At 40.0% G+C, this 15,755-nt stretch overlaps 3 protein-coding genes across 3 annotated transcripts; 2 read left to right on the forward strand and 1 right to left on the reverse strand.

The window, feature by feature from the left end:
• The first annotated feature begins 433 nt into the window (after positions 1 to 433).
• Positions 434 to 2,914, forward strand: Vajk4. Its single transcript, XM_043421742.1, has 2 exons — positions 434 to 527; positions 1,202 to 2,914. Exons 1-2 carry the CDS (start codon positions 516 to 518, stop codon positions 2,315 to 2,317), a joined length of 1,128 nt encoding a protein of 375 aa, XP_043277677.1. The 5' UTR covers positions 434 to 515; the 3' UTR covers positions 2,318 to 2,914.
• A 6,478-nt stretch (positions 2,915 to 9,392) lies between these two features.
• On the reverse strand, positions 9,393 to 11,125 carry Prosalpha5 (proteasome alpha5 subunit). The gene is made up of 3 exons (XM_043421660.1): positions 10,973 to 11,125; positions 9,992 to 10,552; positions 9,393 to 9,674 (listed from the first exon to the last, which is right to left on the reverse strand). Exons 2-3 carry the CDS (start codon positions 10,550 to 10,552, stop codon positions 9,507 to 9,509), a joined length of 729 nt encoding a protein of 242 aa, XP_043277595.1. The 5' UTR covers positions 10,973 to 11,125; the 3' UTR covers positions 9,393 to 9,506.
• Positions 11,126 to 11,239: 114 nt separating this feature from the next.
• Positions 11,240 to 14,328, forward strand: LOC122412239 (ataxin-10). Its single transcript, XM_043421659.1, has 6 exons — positions 11,240 to 11,725; positions 11,810 to 12,235; positions 12,344 to 12,864; positions 12,960 to 13,165; positions 13,550 to 13,613; positions 13,946 to 14,328. Exons 1-6 carry the CDS (start codon positions 11,625 to 11,627, stop codon positions 14,134 to 14,136), a joined length of 1,509 nt encoding a protein of 502 aa, XP_043277594.1. The 5' UTR covers positions 11,240 to 11,624; the 3' UTR covers positions 14,137 to 14,328.
• Positions 14,329 to 15,755: the final 1,427 nt, after the last annotated feature.

The raw sequence follows: 15,755 nt of genomic DNA on the forward strand, positions 1-15,755 counted from the left end.
GTTTGTTCTCCCTGGCAATGGGCAAATGGAATGCACATCGCAGTGACAAGAGGTTCGCTCGACTTTATAATCCCGCATGCGAAACGTATATAGAAATTTAATTGGTCGATGTTGAGACGCGCCTCTTTGGTACAATGCAGAATTTGTATATGGCGATTCCACGTCGCTGAAACGATTCGGATAGCTTCGTGAACGGATTCTCGTCCCAGGCATCTCCCAGTTTCCCACACGTCTCTCTGCGTTTCCAACGATTCCATCGTAAGTATTTCTATATATGAATTTATTTCGATGTACGCGATCCCTACTCCGCCCTGCTCGCTCCCACCCAACAAGGCAAACGCTCGTGTGCTTTTTGCAGATGTATATCCAGCACCGAAACGCGTATAATATGAGCCCGATGAGGTGCAGGGAAAGTGCCAAGCTATTATGCTGACGAGTATATAAGCGTGCTCGTAGAAAACGAAGCGGTTCAGTCAGTGGTTAAACGCCACGCTAAAACACACGTAAGCCGCAGGATGAAAACGAAGGTAAGTTCATTCTCTCGCGCCTCCTCGGCAAGTCGGGGATATCCGGAGCAGCGTTTTTCTATTTCGAACGACCGCGCGGCGAGCCCCGCTAATATTGAGACCTGAAACGACAAATACGTGATTTATCTTCAAACGTGCTGCGTTAAATAACGATGAAAATTCGCGAAAAGAGTTCGATCTTACCGAGCGGAAGTAGAAAGTGAAACTTCGACGTCCCGAGTACGATTTCACTCACGCATCTCCTGATCAGTAATTATCTCGAAGATATCGCGATTAATCAGTGAAACTCGATGCAAAGAATCGAGATTTTGTTTCCATTCGCGCGATACTCCGTTGCCACAGTTTTATGGGAGACGCGCAGTAAAGGAAAAAAGTACGTACAGAGTGTGTTTTCGGTTCGATTATTTCGAGTCACTGCGATCTCAGCTGGATTGACGAAACGTAGAAAGTATCTTGAGGGATATTCGTATCGAAATTCACGAATCGTTAGAGTGTCCGAGACCGAAGGGACGTCAATGTCGACGAAAATCAGTCTCGAATCCCGTCGGACGAAAGCCAGTAACTTCCCAGTAACTTCGGAAGCGCATCAGCGCGAAGTTTGTTCCCGAGGAGGAAAGATTTCGAGTAAAAGTTTGAAAACCGTTCCGAGGAGACTAACCGTTCGAAATTTTCAGATGGAAATAGCGCTAGTAGCGCTATTGGCGTTGTCGCAGTGCGTCCGAGCCGAGGATGAGAAGTCATCAGTTTCGAAGAGCATAGAAACGGATGAGGTGGGCGAAGCAGTGGAGAAAAAGACGGAAAAGCGGGGTCTCCATCACAGTTACGGTCACTACGGAGGCGGGGGCGACGGGGGCGGTGGTTCTTCGTACGGTCACGAGGAGCACGTGAAGACGATAACGGTGGAGAAGAAGGTGCCGGTGCCGTACGAGGTGACGAAGCACGTACCGTATCTCGTGGAGAAGCATGTGCCGTACGAGGTCAAGGTCGGAGTACCGCAGCCGTACACGGTGGAAAAGCACGTTCCTTACCCGGTAAAGGTATTCGTAAAAGTACCAGTTCACGTGCCGCAGCCGTACACGGTAGAGAAGAAGGTGCCTTACGAGGTCAAAGTACCAGTGGACAAGCCCTACGAGGTCAAGGTTTACGTGCCGCAGCCTTACACCGTAGAGAAACACGTGCCAGTACCGGTTAAAGTCCCCGTACCGCAGCCTTACACCGTTGAGAAACACGTGCCGTATCCTGTCAAGGTCAAAGTCCCAGTGCCCCAACCGTACACCGTGGAAAAGCCGGTACCCTACGAAGTCAAAGTCCCGGTCGACCGTCCCTACCACGTTTCGGTGCCGAAGCCTTACCCCGTAACCGTGGAGAAGCCCTACCCGGTACCGGTCGACAAACCGGTCCCGTACGAGGTCAAAGTTCCCGTTGACAAACCCTACCCGGTTCACGTTGAAAAGCCCTACCCCGTACCCGTCAAAGTCCCCGTGCCCGCTCCCTACCACGTCCACAAACACGTTCCGGTACCAGTGGAGAAACCGTACCCGGTACCGGTTAAAGTACCCGTCGACAAGCCCTACGTCGTCGAAAAGGAAGTTCCCTATCCCGTCGAGAAGGAAGTTCCTTATCCCGTCAAGGTCCCCGTCCCTGTCCCCGTCCACGTACACCACGAGGAACATCACGGGGACTACGGCGGCAGCAGCCACGGGGGCAGCGGTTATGGTGGTGAATCCGGGGGATTCGAACCTTCCTATGGATACGGAGGTGACTCCGGTGGCTACGAACACCACGGCTGATTCTTCTCGTAGTAGTTTTCGCATTTACTTTTTTTATTATTAATTAACGTTTCTCGTACCCTTAATACTTCGTAACTTCGATATGATTTTCATCTTTCGATCTCTTACACGGGCTCGTGCAATCCCCTTTTTTTCCTTCGTCTACTTCCCAAATTCTTTCTCTACTTTACTCTAGTTCGGGGTTTCATATCTCAGCTTTTCTTCCCGTCGCGTCGGAGCCTCGACACTAAATGTGATAAATCGTTTCGCCGGTACTCAAATGCTTTACGTCCATCCGTACGAACAATGCGCATGTTTTTTCTCGTCAATGTATATACCGATCGGGATCCAGCAGAGCTCTTCCGGTCTCACGAGAGCGACGGAAACGTTTCGCTGCCAACGATTATCCGGCCGTTCCGCTGTCAAACGTCCAACGATGTAGCTTCCTGGTTTCCTTTTTCTACTGCGCTCTTTACCACTAACGATGAATCTTCACTGGGCGTGTACAACGAAGATTGTATGAAGAAATCGACTCGTCGTGTGTTCCGTTGTAAAATACACGACGTCATATATTTTTGTATCAAAGAATCTGTAATAAAACATACGAATCTTTAAAAATTGACAAATTTTTATTCTGGCTTATTGTACGATGAGGAATGCACTTGCAAATATTGAATTATGGTATTTCTCACGGTACCAGGGACGAAAAAGGACGATTATGTCGAGATTCAAAGTGAAACTCGCTCGTAAGAATCGCTCCGGCGAAACTGGACTTCCGGATTCACTTTCGACTGGTTTTAATCGCTTCCCTCTCCTTCCTCGTATTTACTACGAATATCGCACTCGAGATCTGCACGCGTTAATCCTACGTGAAAAATTTATGTTGTCGGTTTTACTCAGCGAGTATATTTCGCTCGTAGTAAAGTAACGCTCCGTAGTAACCGCGAGATCTATGTAAAAGTGCATACGACAGAGAGGATCACGAAAGCAATTTTGCTTTCACCGAAGTTTCTAGCCTCGCGATCGTTCGCCGCTTCACTTCCACTTTTCGTATCCATCGGGCGTGGAGATACCAACATCTTGGCCTGTGCTCCACCACGATCGTAATCACCTTGATAGCCATACGTTTCTTCACGCTATTGTTATACTGCCAACGAATTTTATCGACATGCAAACCGCATGAACAGTCGGATTCGTAGCACCGATGAATTCCATTAACAAAATGAATTTCCCCACGATTTCAGTTCGAGAAACTCCGAAGTTCAAGATCCTGAACAAACGCGCTGAATTCGGTGCTTAATTTTACTGTTTTCTCTTCACTATCTTCCGCCATGAATTCTCAACCTAAACAACAGTTTACTTTTTCGTATCTAAAGCGAATTGATTCCAAACAGTTTCCTCCAATTGCGAGTAACAATTCGAGGCATTATTGTGTGTCAATAAAAACGTGATTCGATCGACATTAGAAAGTGTGCACACACGAATGAAAGAGAAAATAGCAAAATGATGGGAAAATATGACCGAAAGTTTTTCGACCTTTTTCTCTTATGAAAATGCATTTTTTAAAATTCGATCATTGCCATTGCGTCGTCAGATCCTTAGAAATTGCAAGGAGATCCGTGGAGCGGTCGTAGCGAACGTAACGACGAGAGCACACGTGAATTTCAGTGTGCACAAAGGTGCCCGAGTTGAGAAGAGATCGGAGCGAGTGAAAGGGATCCCACAGTGATATTCAGAGTGTGCGGGAACTTTATACTCTGCGACGAAATCTCGAGCGATGAGCTTGGTGACGTTCGAGTCGATTCGACTCCGCCAACTTATGCAGATATAACTCGTTCGATCGTGTGGGTTAATGCAGCTCGATCATGAGCGATTGAGGCGGCGGGAGTTGAACGAAAAGTCTCCAAGTATCGTTCCAATAAAATAAAACTCGATTTGGTCGTCTGCTTGGCGAGCTTTATGTCAACTAATAAGTCTCGGTGGCCTGAAATGTTGAGAGTTAATAATCAGTTTGTGGATTATTATAAAGAAAATAGAAAACAAATAAAAATCAGGGTGAAGGAGGAGCTCGAGTTATCTGATTTTCTGAAATCATTTATGTTAAACTTAATTGTACGGATTAAATCGTTGGTTTCCAAAATCACTATTCCCATTTCATAATTATTTTTTAATTGAGCAGTTTAAATAATCATTGCCCCACTTACTTTTCTCATTCTTCAAACTTTTGTAGTTTAAGCGCAACAAATGTATAACATTTTAGTTGCTTCAAGTCCAATGTCAGATAATTACAAGGAGAATCATTCACGCTCCAATTATTGCTCTTTCGAAATACTATAATAATATTACTACGCCCAGTACAACGAATCTGAGTCTTGCTGGTTTTAGACACTCGTGCAAAATCTTCCCTACACTATCTCGCACGTTACTCGAGCATAAAAAAATTGTCCACCAATGTCTGTTGTAGGTAATTGGAGAAACTCTCGACAGCTCAACGTGACTGGACAACTCGAGGACGATCTTTTATGTCGTCTGGATCGTAGAATTAATCATCTTGAACGAGCTTCTGGACACAAACGAGGCGACCAGGACTAAAAAATAGCAGCGAAAACTGTAGGGGATTCACATGGAAAATGTTGAGAAAATGTTTAGTCTTCTGAAGGAGTATTTTTCGTTGCACTAAAAACGAGAGTTGAGAGATAATCAATTTGATCGTAGATTCTAACGATAGTTCAATAATGCTCAAGGGAAACGAATTGTCGGCTCGTCATTCGCGTGATTCTTACGACTTGACGAATCCGAATTCGAGCACAATAACTTTCCAATATGTCAAAATAGGAATTAATCATACGCTGTGAAATAACTGTGAAATATTATACTCAGGACTAATTTATTTTTGTGAAAGTTCAAAAATGGACAAAGACGAAGAAAGAGGGAGTGAGGGAGGGGGGGAGAGAGAGAGAGAAAATGACGAGGAATCTGCCATGCGTGAATTAAAGAAGCGAGACTCGGTAAAATACCGAGAATCGACGTCTTTGCTACACGTGTGCAAGACATATAACCGTCCGGCATACTTCCGGTTTTCTAACTTGAGGCACCCGTTGCCGCCTATCTCTCGTGCAAGCGACGGAGAACCCTCTAATAACCAGGAAGTGAGTGTCCGAGACTCGCGCGAGTCCTACGCTCGCTTCGTTCTTTCTTTTTCCCTCGATTAATTTCAATCGCAATTTCAAACGATACAAATCCGAGGGCTTTGTTATATTTTTCATTCACTTTCTGCACGACTCGGTGCACCGGCTAAAAGAATCAGAAAAGATCGCATCATCCATGCAGCTACTTTGGATTGAAAAAAAATGAAATCTGACTCGAGCTTGAAGAAGTTGGAACGAGAGCGGAGATAAATGCTATCGAAAAGTGTTGGAGCAAAAAATCTGAGAAATCGCGAAACCGGATTCGTTCCAGAGAAGAAATTAAAAAATATTCGACGCATAAACGAAGTGAGAAAATTCCATAAAACTTTCCAAGTGGCCATAAAATTGACCAGTTCTTCGAGCGCAATATTCACGAAGCATTGATCGTTAATTGATAGTTCATACGAAAAAAATATTTTCTCAGATATTGGCTTCTGATATTTCCTCTCAAATTTAAAACAACGTTCAAAAGAATAACTGATAAAACGATTCGCAAACTATAATTTGAACTCAACACGAGTCTGAAGCTCGAATCTCTGTAGGAAGTGACACTTTTCCTTGAATTATTCGAACAATTTTCCGAAATAATTTACCAAATAGAGAATCGAGTTGAAAATTATTTGAAAATATGCTGAATTTTGATATAAAAAACGACAATAAATTGTTCAGTTTTCCGTAACGCCTTTCTCCTCCACTGAAAATCTTTTCTCGCTTCAATCTACACAAACGTACCCGCATGCACGCACACAAACCCATAACTGTATAAAGGTATATATCGATGCGCAACTGTGAAGCTCAAGGCAATTATCGTAGCGAAACTTGAACGTTGCCGCGGTATACATTCGCCTGGATTGAGTGTCGGCGTCTGATACGAGCGAGCGTCGGATCCCTTGGGAATTCTCAGGGACTCCAAGAGCCCGTTTACTATATCCCTCGAGCACTTTCCCTCTCTCTCTATCTTTTCTCTCCCGGTCTCTCATCTCTGTTAATTACAAAGTCCTATTCCCGGCTATTCTCGATTGGTCGTCGACATTATCACTGTATTTCCAACGAATACAGATATAAATTGAGGTCCAGAGGAAAGGGGGAAAGGGAGAGCGATGATAAAGGCGTTCTTAAGCTCTCCGTAGCGTCAGATTGTGAGGCAACTCTCCTTGCAATCGTGATTGTGCACGACGAGCTTCAATCTACTCTCTCCCTCTCTCTCTCGTCGCTAGACTCTTTGCCAAGTGAAGATTTTCAGTTTACGCCTCTGTTCCTTGACATTTAATAGCGTCCAACTTTCCATCGGACGAACGCAACGAAATTCATTCAATTTTTATACTTTTCAGTCAGCTCTCCATAAATTTCTCGGCATATTTCGGCTGCGATAATTAATCGACTGACTTTTGGAGTAGCGTGAACGAAATACGACAAAAATCTCAGTGATTTCACAAGAGATCGTTTCGAAAAAGATTGTTGCTCCATCTTCCTCAACGAATTTATGCCCTCGATCGAATGCATTGGAACAGTCTGTGACACCTTTGAACGGAACTTCGGTAGAGACGGAATCGAAAGCTTCGTGAGAAGAAACTGCAGCACGTTGCACCCTCAAGACTTTCGTTCTCGAGTCTATTGAACCCGGAAGTTGGAGGCTGGGTTCGGTTACGAATCTGCCAAATAAGCTCCAGTTTGAAGTTTCACGAATATTCGTATTATTTTATTCTCCATTCAACGACGAATCTGTGGATAGATTTATTTATATGTATATAAATGTATATGAAAGTGTTGAACGATGCGTGTGTATTGAGAGAAGTATATTAAACGTCTCCCACAATGAGTGAATGTCAGAGTGAATCCTCTGGGAATCCCTGGGTTAGCGAATCGTACCGGGATTGAACGCTTGGAAATGGAATAATATCCAATAATCTGGCAGAGCATTGGGAAGGGAGAGGGCGAGAGTGGATGGCCCGGTTGAGGTCTCTGGGATAAAAAGGGACGCGTTATCGGGACATCGCAGCGACCGTCGCACGAGCCATTTCTGACTCGCTTCGCGTCAATGTCTCTTTCTTTCTCTTTCTCTCTCTCTCTCTCTCTCTCTCTCGTTCGTTGGCACGCTCTCTCCGTTTCAACCCTGTCCCGCCCAACGAAATTAATTATTGATTTCGGATACGGGCATTGAAAAGCCTCTCTCGTAATCGAAAGCGAACCGGCCCGTCACCTCCCACCACTTTCGAATCCACGTAAACCTTCCTCCTCGCCCTCGTTGACACTCTCTCGCCCCCAATTTCTCATTCCATTTTTTTACTCACCCAAAGTCTATTGAAAAGCGAATGTTGCAAAAAATCTTTTGTTTTTTACACACGCTTTCACGTTCACAATAACCCAGGCGATTCTTTGTTTGTGTGGAAATAAAATATTTCAATGTTTCAGGCACGAGTGCTCTCAGTTTTTTCTTTCTCTGTTCAGTAACGCTTTTCGACAGCTTTTCCAACCATTTTTAGCCTGCTCGCTGCAGAAACTTCTTCTAGTTTGGCGTTTCATCCTATTTTCAGACTCACGTTCCTCAAACTTTACAATCGAGTGTCGAATATCATAAAAAATGTACAATCGTTATCGGAACGGCTCCGGTTCGATAAAAAATTGAGAGAATCGTGAAGATTCAATTCAATCAGGAAAATATTTTAATGAACAGCAGAAAGAGCAATGTCACGTTACATGGGATAAGATGGGTTTGAAAGAATACCGTTAAAAGTGACTGAGCAACGTCGTAGACTTTTCTTAAGCACTTTCCACAGAAGTCGAAGCCGTTATTGGAACCGGCACTGCTGAGCTTTTCGAACCTTGACGCGAAGTTTCTTCACGCGATGATGGAATCTCTTCTATCAGCTGAATTGTGTTAGATCAAAAGGAGAAAATAAAATAATTGTTAATAACGAAAAACTTTGAAACAAAAAAAAACAACAAATCGCTAACTACCGTCGAATCCACGAGGATTCTCTGTAAAACTATAAGTTTTACATTTGATTTCTCCTTGGTCTGTGGGACCCGCACAAATTGTCAATTTCGAATTGAGTCTTGTTCTGAAAGCTCAAATCTTGACCATGTATTCGTTGTTCCTGAGTTCAGCGTTCCAATTTTGGACAAGAAAAATTCGAAAATGATTCGAGACCGACAGACCATTCACGGTGGAATCAAGTGACAAAAGCGCGACTGTCAAAGGTTCGGGATGTTTTGCAAATCATGTTTCGAGGGAAAAAATTGGATGCCATTGAATTATGAATGGAATGAGTGGAACAAATAAAAGTAATCGCAGTGAAATCTTCGTGATCCCCAACTTTCAACTAGTGCTGCTAAAAATTTGCTGGCAATGTGCTCATAAAAAATTGTTCAAGCGGTAAATGGAACGTATAGTTCATAACGGCAAAGTAATTGAGCGTTTTTTGAATTTATTTTTGACAATGATTGTGAAAACAATTTTGAAAAATTAATTTCACACATTTCTGAATGTTAAATTATCTCATCGATGTTTGAACAATTTTTCAAAACCCCAGTATTCTTATTTGAATTCGTTAATTTAACTCAAAAGTCCAACATTTGAACGGGAGAAAAGGATGGAATTTTCGAAAAAGGATCCAAACGAGGTTTGTTTTTTTGTAAATGTCGTTTGCGTTCCATGAAAATGATAATAAAATGGAAAGATTCGTTATTTGAAAAATGAAGGATTCGGTGAAACTTGAACACTGAATTCGTTGAGCTAAAAACATATAAAAAAGGATTTGGAAAGGATTCAAACTTACTGGCTGGAAAATTTAAGTTTCTGGAAAAAAATTGACGAATGTTATTTTCAGTGAAAAACACAAGAATCTTCTAAACCTTTCGATGACGAATACATTGTACGTGGTTAATCCAGTAACTTTACGACACCCTTTTCTCCTTTTTCGGCAAATTTATTCGTAATAATAGTAATGATTTTATTTTGTAAAAATTCATAAACGCGATTCTCGTTGGAATCGCGCAACTTGGTTTTTTTTCTTTTTTTCTTAAGCAATGTCTTTAATCACCTCCTGCAATTCTTCCTTCGTGAACATGTGAAACAGAGCACCAGGAGTCATCGTCATCACCTCGATGTTCGTGTCGTTCAGTTTTTCTTCCATTACTTGCTTTAGTATGGTGAGAGCCGCCTTTGTTGCTTCCTTCAAAGTCATGGACTAGACAATGGGAAAAAAATGTTCAATTTTATGACTTGCAGAGTAGTACATATGGAAATTGTCATTTCTCCAAAAAAGCAGAATAAAAAAATTAAAGGGTTGAATGAAATATTGTAACGAGTGAACTGAAAATAGACTCGAGAGTGCTGATATTTCAAGAACGAAATAAGTTCAACTCTTTTCCATAGAGCAAAAAAAGAAGCCTGTAACCTTGATTTTTTCAAATATTCATGAATGCTTTTGAATCCAATGAATCGCACAAGATCGGAATTTGAAAAACGTTGAAATACTCATGAAATGATAGTAATAAATCTTACTTTGTGATAGACTTCCTGTAGCGATTGTTGAGCTCCTTCGCTACCAGAACCGATAGCTTTGGCGTCGAATTGTACAAAAGTACCCGAAGGATCCATGTGGAAAAGCTGAGGTCCCTTTTCATCAATACCCGCAAACAGAATAGCTACTCCGAAAGGTCTGGACATGGCACTGCCGTCATCATCGCTGTCGCCGAATTGTATAGCTAAATTAGACACAGCTTGGGTAGCTGATTCGACAGTCATTTTTTCGTTGTAAATGAACCAATGGTTCTGACATTCTGCTCTCGCCCGATCAACCATCGTCCTGGAATCAGCCATTAATCCGGACGAGGCACATCCGATGTGCCTGTCAACCTCGAATATTTTCTCCACTGTGGTTGGCTCCATAAGCGTCGATGTTATTCTCTTTTCAGATGCTAATAATACCCCCTCCGATGTTGAAATGCCAATCACAGTTGAACCCAATTTTATGGCTTCAATCGCATATTCTACCTGGAAGAGACGCCCTTCAGGAGAAAAGGTGTTAACACCTCTGTCGTATTCAGAACGAGTCAAAAACATCTGAAATTGAAAGAAAAAAGTTTTAATAAAACAGTGTGTGTGTGTAAGATGCGCAATTTTTCGAATATTCTATTTGTGTAAAATTAATACTTATTTGGTTACAGTGACTTAGGAAATATAGTGCCGAGTATACAAAATTTTGAGGTTAAAATTCATTGATAACATTTTCCTACTGAAAAACTTGAAAAAATTTCTCTCGAATGAATCTAAAACACTATGAAATATTATTCTTAATAGAAATTACAATACTCAACGATATAATCGAACTTCAAAGTTTCAAAAACAATTCTCGAAGTTCGCATAACCAAGAATGACAATGCAAAACATCGATGGACCGCTTACGATACTTGGGATTTTGGGATATGTTTCAATTATTTTTATTATTGAATGTTTATATTATTGTTACGGAGGCATTTTTACCTTGATGTTTAATTTGTAATTCGTACAGTAATTCGAATTTGACTGTAAACGAAGCCGACTTGTCACAATCGCTAGTCACGAAGGGAGAAACCGCAGTTATTTCGAACAGGGTGTAGAAAGAAGGCACATTTTCTTCTTTCTGATGGTTCTTTCTTTCGACGATTTTATTGGTGCCCGCTACAGTTTCCATGAGAGCGCGTGCGATAGGGTGCATTCTTTTGTCGCAAGATGACGGACCCTGCCATTTTTGCAAGTTTTTTGCATCGTAACTGCCCTGCTGCTCTCATAATTTGTAACAATTTAATATCTATCATAACTGCTTCTAAAACATTTAAAAAATACCCCCAGTTATAAAAAAATAATCGAAATATGTTTCGTTTTTATATCAATTGTAAAAATGCGGGAAAAGTATCCACACGAAACAACTGCTTAGAAAATGTCCCGCCATTTTCTGTCCTCCATATCTCAATTCCTATACGAGAGATAATAAAATGATCATTGTTTACAAAAATAATTGTTTGGAAAGACACGTGTTTGGACAATGTAGTGCGTGACAGGTGATAAATAAGTCGAGAACTTTGGAAGACCAACAATTTGCGAAGTGTTTGTTTTACTTGATTTAACTGTAAATCGCGAGCCTCTGTGAAAAAAAATGATCAAGTATGACAAGTTATGTTCAGCGATAGCAGAAAACAATTGGAGCTTTTTAATTGAAAATATAAAACCAAAAGATTTTGCGCGGGATGACGAAGGGTAAGTAATATTCAATGAATTGGATTAAATAGCATGTATTGAATTAAAAAAATTCATTCCTTTTTTCAACAAAAATTTTTGCAGAAATTTGATCAACAAAAATATTTTGGCAAAACTTGCCGAAACACTGACATCTCCAGACCTGAATATTCCCAATAATGTGAAAATTGTTATTCTCAAATGCTTTGGCAATGCTTGTCTAGCTGGTTATGTTTATGAAGAATTTTCACAAGACATTAAAGATGACAAATTATTGCATGACTGCTGTCACAAATTATATGCCCTGCTCATTGATAGTCCCAAAACAACAAGCGAATCTTTTCCATATGACGGGATAATTCAATGGACAGTAAACTATATTCTAACACACTTTGATGTTCCTGAAGATTCCAAAGACTGTTTGGAAATGTTGAGGTTGAGCGTTCAATTTCTATGCAATTTACTATTTGTTAGTGAAAACAAAAATTTACCAGCTCCGTTGATCACAGATGACTTCAAATCTGCAATAATGTGAGCAACATTTTCCACATTTTTATATCTCATTTATCATGGATGAATTTTTAGTTGGCAAAAAATAATTCAACTCAAAATTGATCAAGATAATTAAATATTTTTAAGATTTCTGGCTGCGCCAAAGCAAATTCCTATCTGCAGAGCAGCTTGTACATTTTTACATAACGCCCTGAAAACATCGTCGGAAAGCTATTACAAAGGATTACAAGTCCATAGGATGGTGGAAACTTTGATAGCAGCAGATAAGTTAGAGGTTCATGTAGCAGGACAGAGTCTCTTAGTTTTGTTGAAGAGGCTTCATTGGCTGGAAAGCGTATATGAAGATTTATCCATTGAATCAAAACTCTACCTGTTAGCAATAATTCACCAGGATGTGAGCGAGACAGTGTACTCGGAGAGCGATAGTGGAAAGAGCACAAACTTTCCAAACGATCTGGTCGAATTTTTGTCAAAGAGATTTAAAAGGAGAAGTGATTTGATACTTAAGACAGTGGATTCTTATTTGGATGGTACGGAACCGGAAGAAATATCTTTGCTTTTGGACATAATTGGTGTAATTTCTTGCAAAGATTCGCAAGAATGTTGTATCCTTCAAAACGACAAAAGCCTTGTGATAAACTGCATCTGTAAGTATCTGTTTGTAGGACAAACAGCTTAAGAATTATTTTCTGCTTCGCAAGATATCTGAGGCTGCAACATTAATCTCTTTTTCTTTTTACAGTCCTCTTGAAATCTATACACATGGCAGGGAAAGAATCGAACAATCATTTCACGCCCCTACAAAAGTTGAATGACGTTGCTCCCTGCAATTGGGAGATGAACTCTGGACAAGAAACTATTCAAAATCATCCAGCTTTCGGATTCAAAGCTGCACTCATCAGAGCTATTGGAAATTTAGTACACAAGCACAAAGGCAATCAAAAATTAGTGAGTTCGAAATTCGTCGATTTTTCGTTCAACGTTCGACGTAAAAAATTAAATCTGAGGTCCATTTTTGTTGATAATTTTTATTGAAGAGTTATTGCTCATAAACTGCCGCCTGAGAAATGAGAAAACTCGAATCCTCTCTTATCGACGAACCGACACAATTTGTCCTGCATGCTAGCGCCCCCTTGAGTCTTATTAACGAACTTACGTTTCAAGCAGTACCTACCGAGTTTCGTATATTTTTGCACTGATTCGAATTTTTATTGGAGTCTCCGTAAATTAATTAGTTTTGCAGTATTTATTCCATCTTAAAACAATATATAGTAAAAGAATCCAGGTATCGATGAATGGTGAAAGTATCTGAACTACATTATGCTATTTCAGCTTCGTGAAACTGATGCCATTCCTCTACTCTTGGATTGCTGTAATATAGATGCAAGAAATCCACGTATCCTTTTTGGAAGTGTTGAAGTAAAATTGAGAATATTTACTCACTTGAAAATGAAAAATATTTAAAATTGTAAAGAAAAATCAAATTTTTGTATATCCATTACAGACTACGAAATTTCAGTTTTTCTACATTTGATTTCCAGATTTAACAAAACGCTTTAAAAAATGGTCAACTATCCTTATTTTATGTATGAATTTTTACATACAAATTTTGGTTATTATCAAAGTCTTGTGAAGAATTTGAGTGAAAGCTGTCTCCAACGAGATGCAAAACTTTGAGTGATTTATTTCGAATCTAGTTGATACCTTAACTAGTCGAACCGAATCCAGTGATAATGCAATGGGCAATATTTGCATTGAGAAACGTGTGTGAGCAAAGTCCGGAGAATCAAGAGGTCATTCGTAATTGCAACAGAATTGGAATAATCGACAACGAGATGATAAAAGAGATGGGAATAAAGTTGCAGGAGACTGAAGACGGTAAAGGAATCGGGATTATTCCTTTGCCACGAAATGAGTGATGATATTTTTACGAATGAAAATCGATCGATACTTGTCAAAAATCTTCAGTAAAAATGCTCCTTTGCTGAAGCTATTGATATGGAACGATTATTTTATTTATTCATTTTAAATGGAATTTATATTTTAATTTTTATGCTCGTTTCTACCAATAAATAATCAGCCACGCAAATGCAAGTGTTGCAAACCTCAAAGGGATAGAGTTTCATATTTTAATATCTTCATGATTATTATTAATTTATATTTTCCAAATGATCTCAAATATGATTTGTAACGTTGATTTTTTGACGATATTATTGTTGTTATTAGAAACGCTGAGTCGTTAAGTCGAAAACGATGTTTCGATTGCGTAATGAGACATTTAAACTGCAATTACAAATCTCGAGTGATTTACGATTCCAGCAAAAGAGTGAGAGAATAACTACCGGGAGAGAGTCCCCCCCGTTCGAACAGCATTCGCTGATCCTTGCCATTGCCGCAAATAATGTATGCCTCAACATTCAATAATAAATATCCGAGATACATAGAGCTACAAATTCTCCAGCTTCGTAATGGATATATGATGACTTTTATACTTTTCCACGCAGCTTTAAGATACTCGATGAACGAGTTCGTGGAGTGACGACATTTTTTTCAATTCTCGACCCTTCCGAACTCTGCAAAACGTAAAACAAAAATAAAACAATTAAGGTCCTTTTTTACGCTTCCAAAGCCTTAATATTGTTCAGCATTGAATTTTATTGATCTTCACTTCTGAAATAAGCTCAACGGCATGGAAAATATGATTTTCTCGTATCTTGATTGAACAATTTATCGATAATGACCGAAAATTGTTCGCAAAAGCTGACTCTGGAATCATTTAACGATTTTTTCCACTTTTTTGCTGCCGAATCACCTTCACCTCGAGTGCTCACGCGTGTGCGTTTTCTACGAAGTATAATAATAAGTTTTTACGTGCGTAACTTACTCTACTAATCGATAGTCTCAATCAACGGTACAAACAACATACCCAAATGGATAAAATAGTCTGAAAATTTCTTGTGAATTCTCGAGCACGGGGGCTTTATGATCTATGCTCGATCGAGCATGATATGTCTGCGAATGAAATTTTATGGCCATTTGAGAAATACTGTTTTATTCAGCGCGATGAGGAAACCCCGGTCGTTCGACTAATATTTTAACGCAAATATAATACATTTTAATAAGACAGCGTTCTATCGCTGCCTCGCGAATTTCACCATTTTTCCCATTCGCGCGCTATCCTCAATGGGAGCAGTTTTTCTTTTTATTTGTCGTAAACTTCTGCTTTTTTTTTAATTTATCGCTCATTCTGATACATCGATATCTTGACAGAGTTCGACGTGATTATCAGACTTATTATCCCACATTATTTTGCTCAGTAGCAAATGCGAAAACGACCAAATATATTTACGACGAAAAAGAGAAACCACGAGAATTTGAAACGTTAATTTTCCAATCGAAGGAAACAACTTTTAAAATACTGATTCCAGCCTTTCAAAAAATTCAACGAACCATTTAGAAACTGGACTTTTTTGATAATAAAATACTTTCAAGTGACCAATCAAATTCTTTAGCAATCGTTAACGAAGATTTTTTTTTG

Source organism: Venturia canescens, chromosome 6 (assembly GCF_019457755.1).
Source record: "Venturia canescens isolate UGA chromosome 6, ASM1945775v1, whole genome shotgun sequence".
Classification (NCBI taxonomy): Eukaryota; Metazoa; Arthropoda; class Insecta; order Hymenoptera; family Ichneumonidae; genus Venturia; species Venturia canescens.

Excerpts from the sequence above, each read along its gene's own strand:
- Prosalpha5 (XM_043421660.1), bottom strand. The coding sequence starts at position 10,552 with ATGTTTTTGACTCGTTCTGAATACGACAGAGGTGTTAACACCTTTTCT. Across the intron at positions 9,675-9,991 it reads TACAGGAAGTCTATCACAAA|TCCATGACTTTGAAGGAAGC; the intron begins GTAAGATTTATT and ends CCCATTGTCTAG.
- LOC122412239 (XM_043421659.1), top strand. The coding sequence starts at position 11,625 with ATGATCAAGTATGACAAGTTATGTTCAGCGATAGCAGAAAACAATTGG. Across the intron at positions 11,726-11,809 it reads TTTGCGCGGGATGACGAAGG|AAATTTGATCAACAAAAATA; the intron begins GTAAGTAATATT and ends AAATTTTTGCAG. Across the intron at positions 12,236-12,343 it reads GACTTCAAATCTGCAATAAT|ATTTCTGGCTGCGCCAAAGC; the intron begins GTGAGCAACATT and ends AATATTTTTAAG.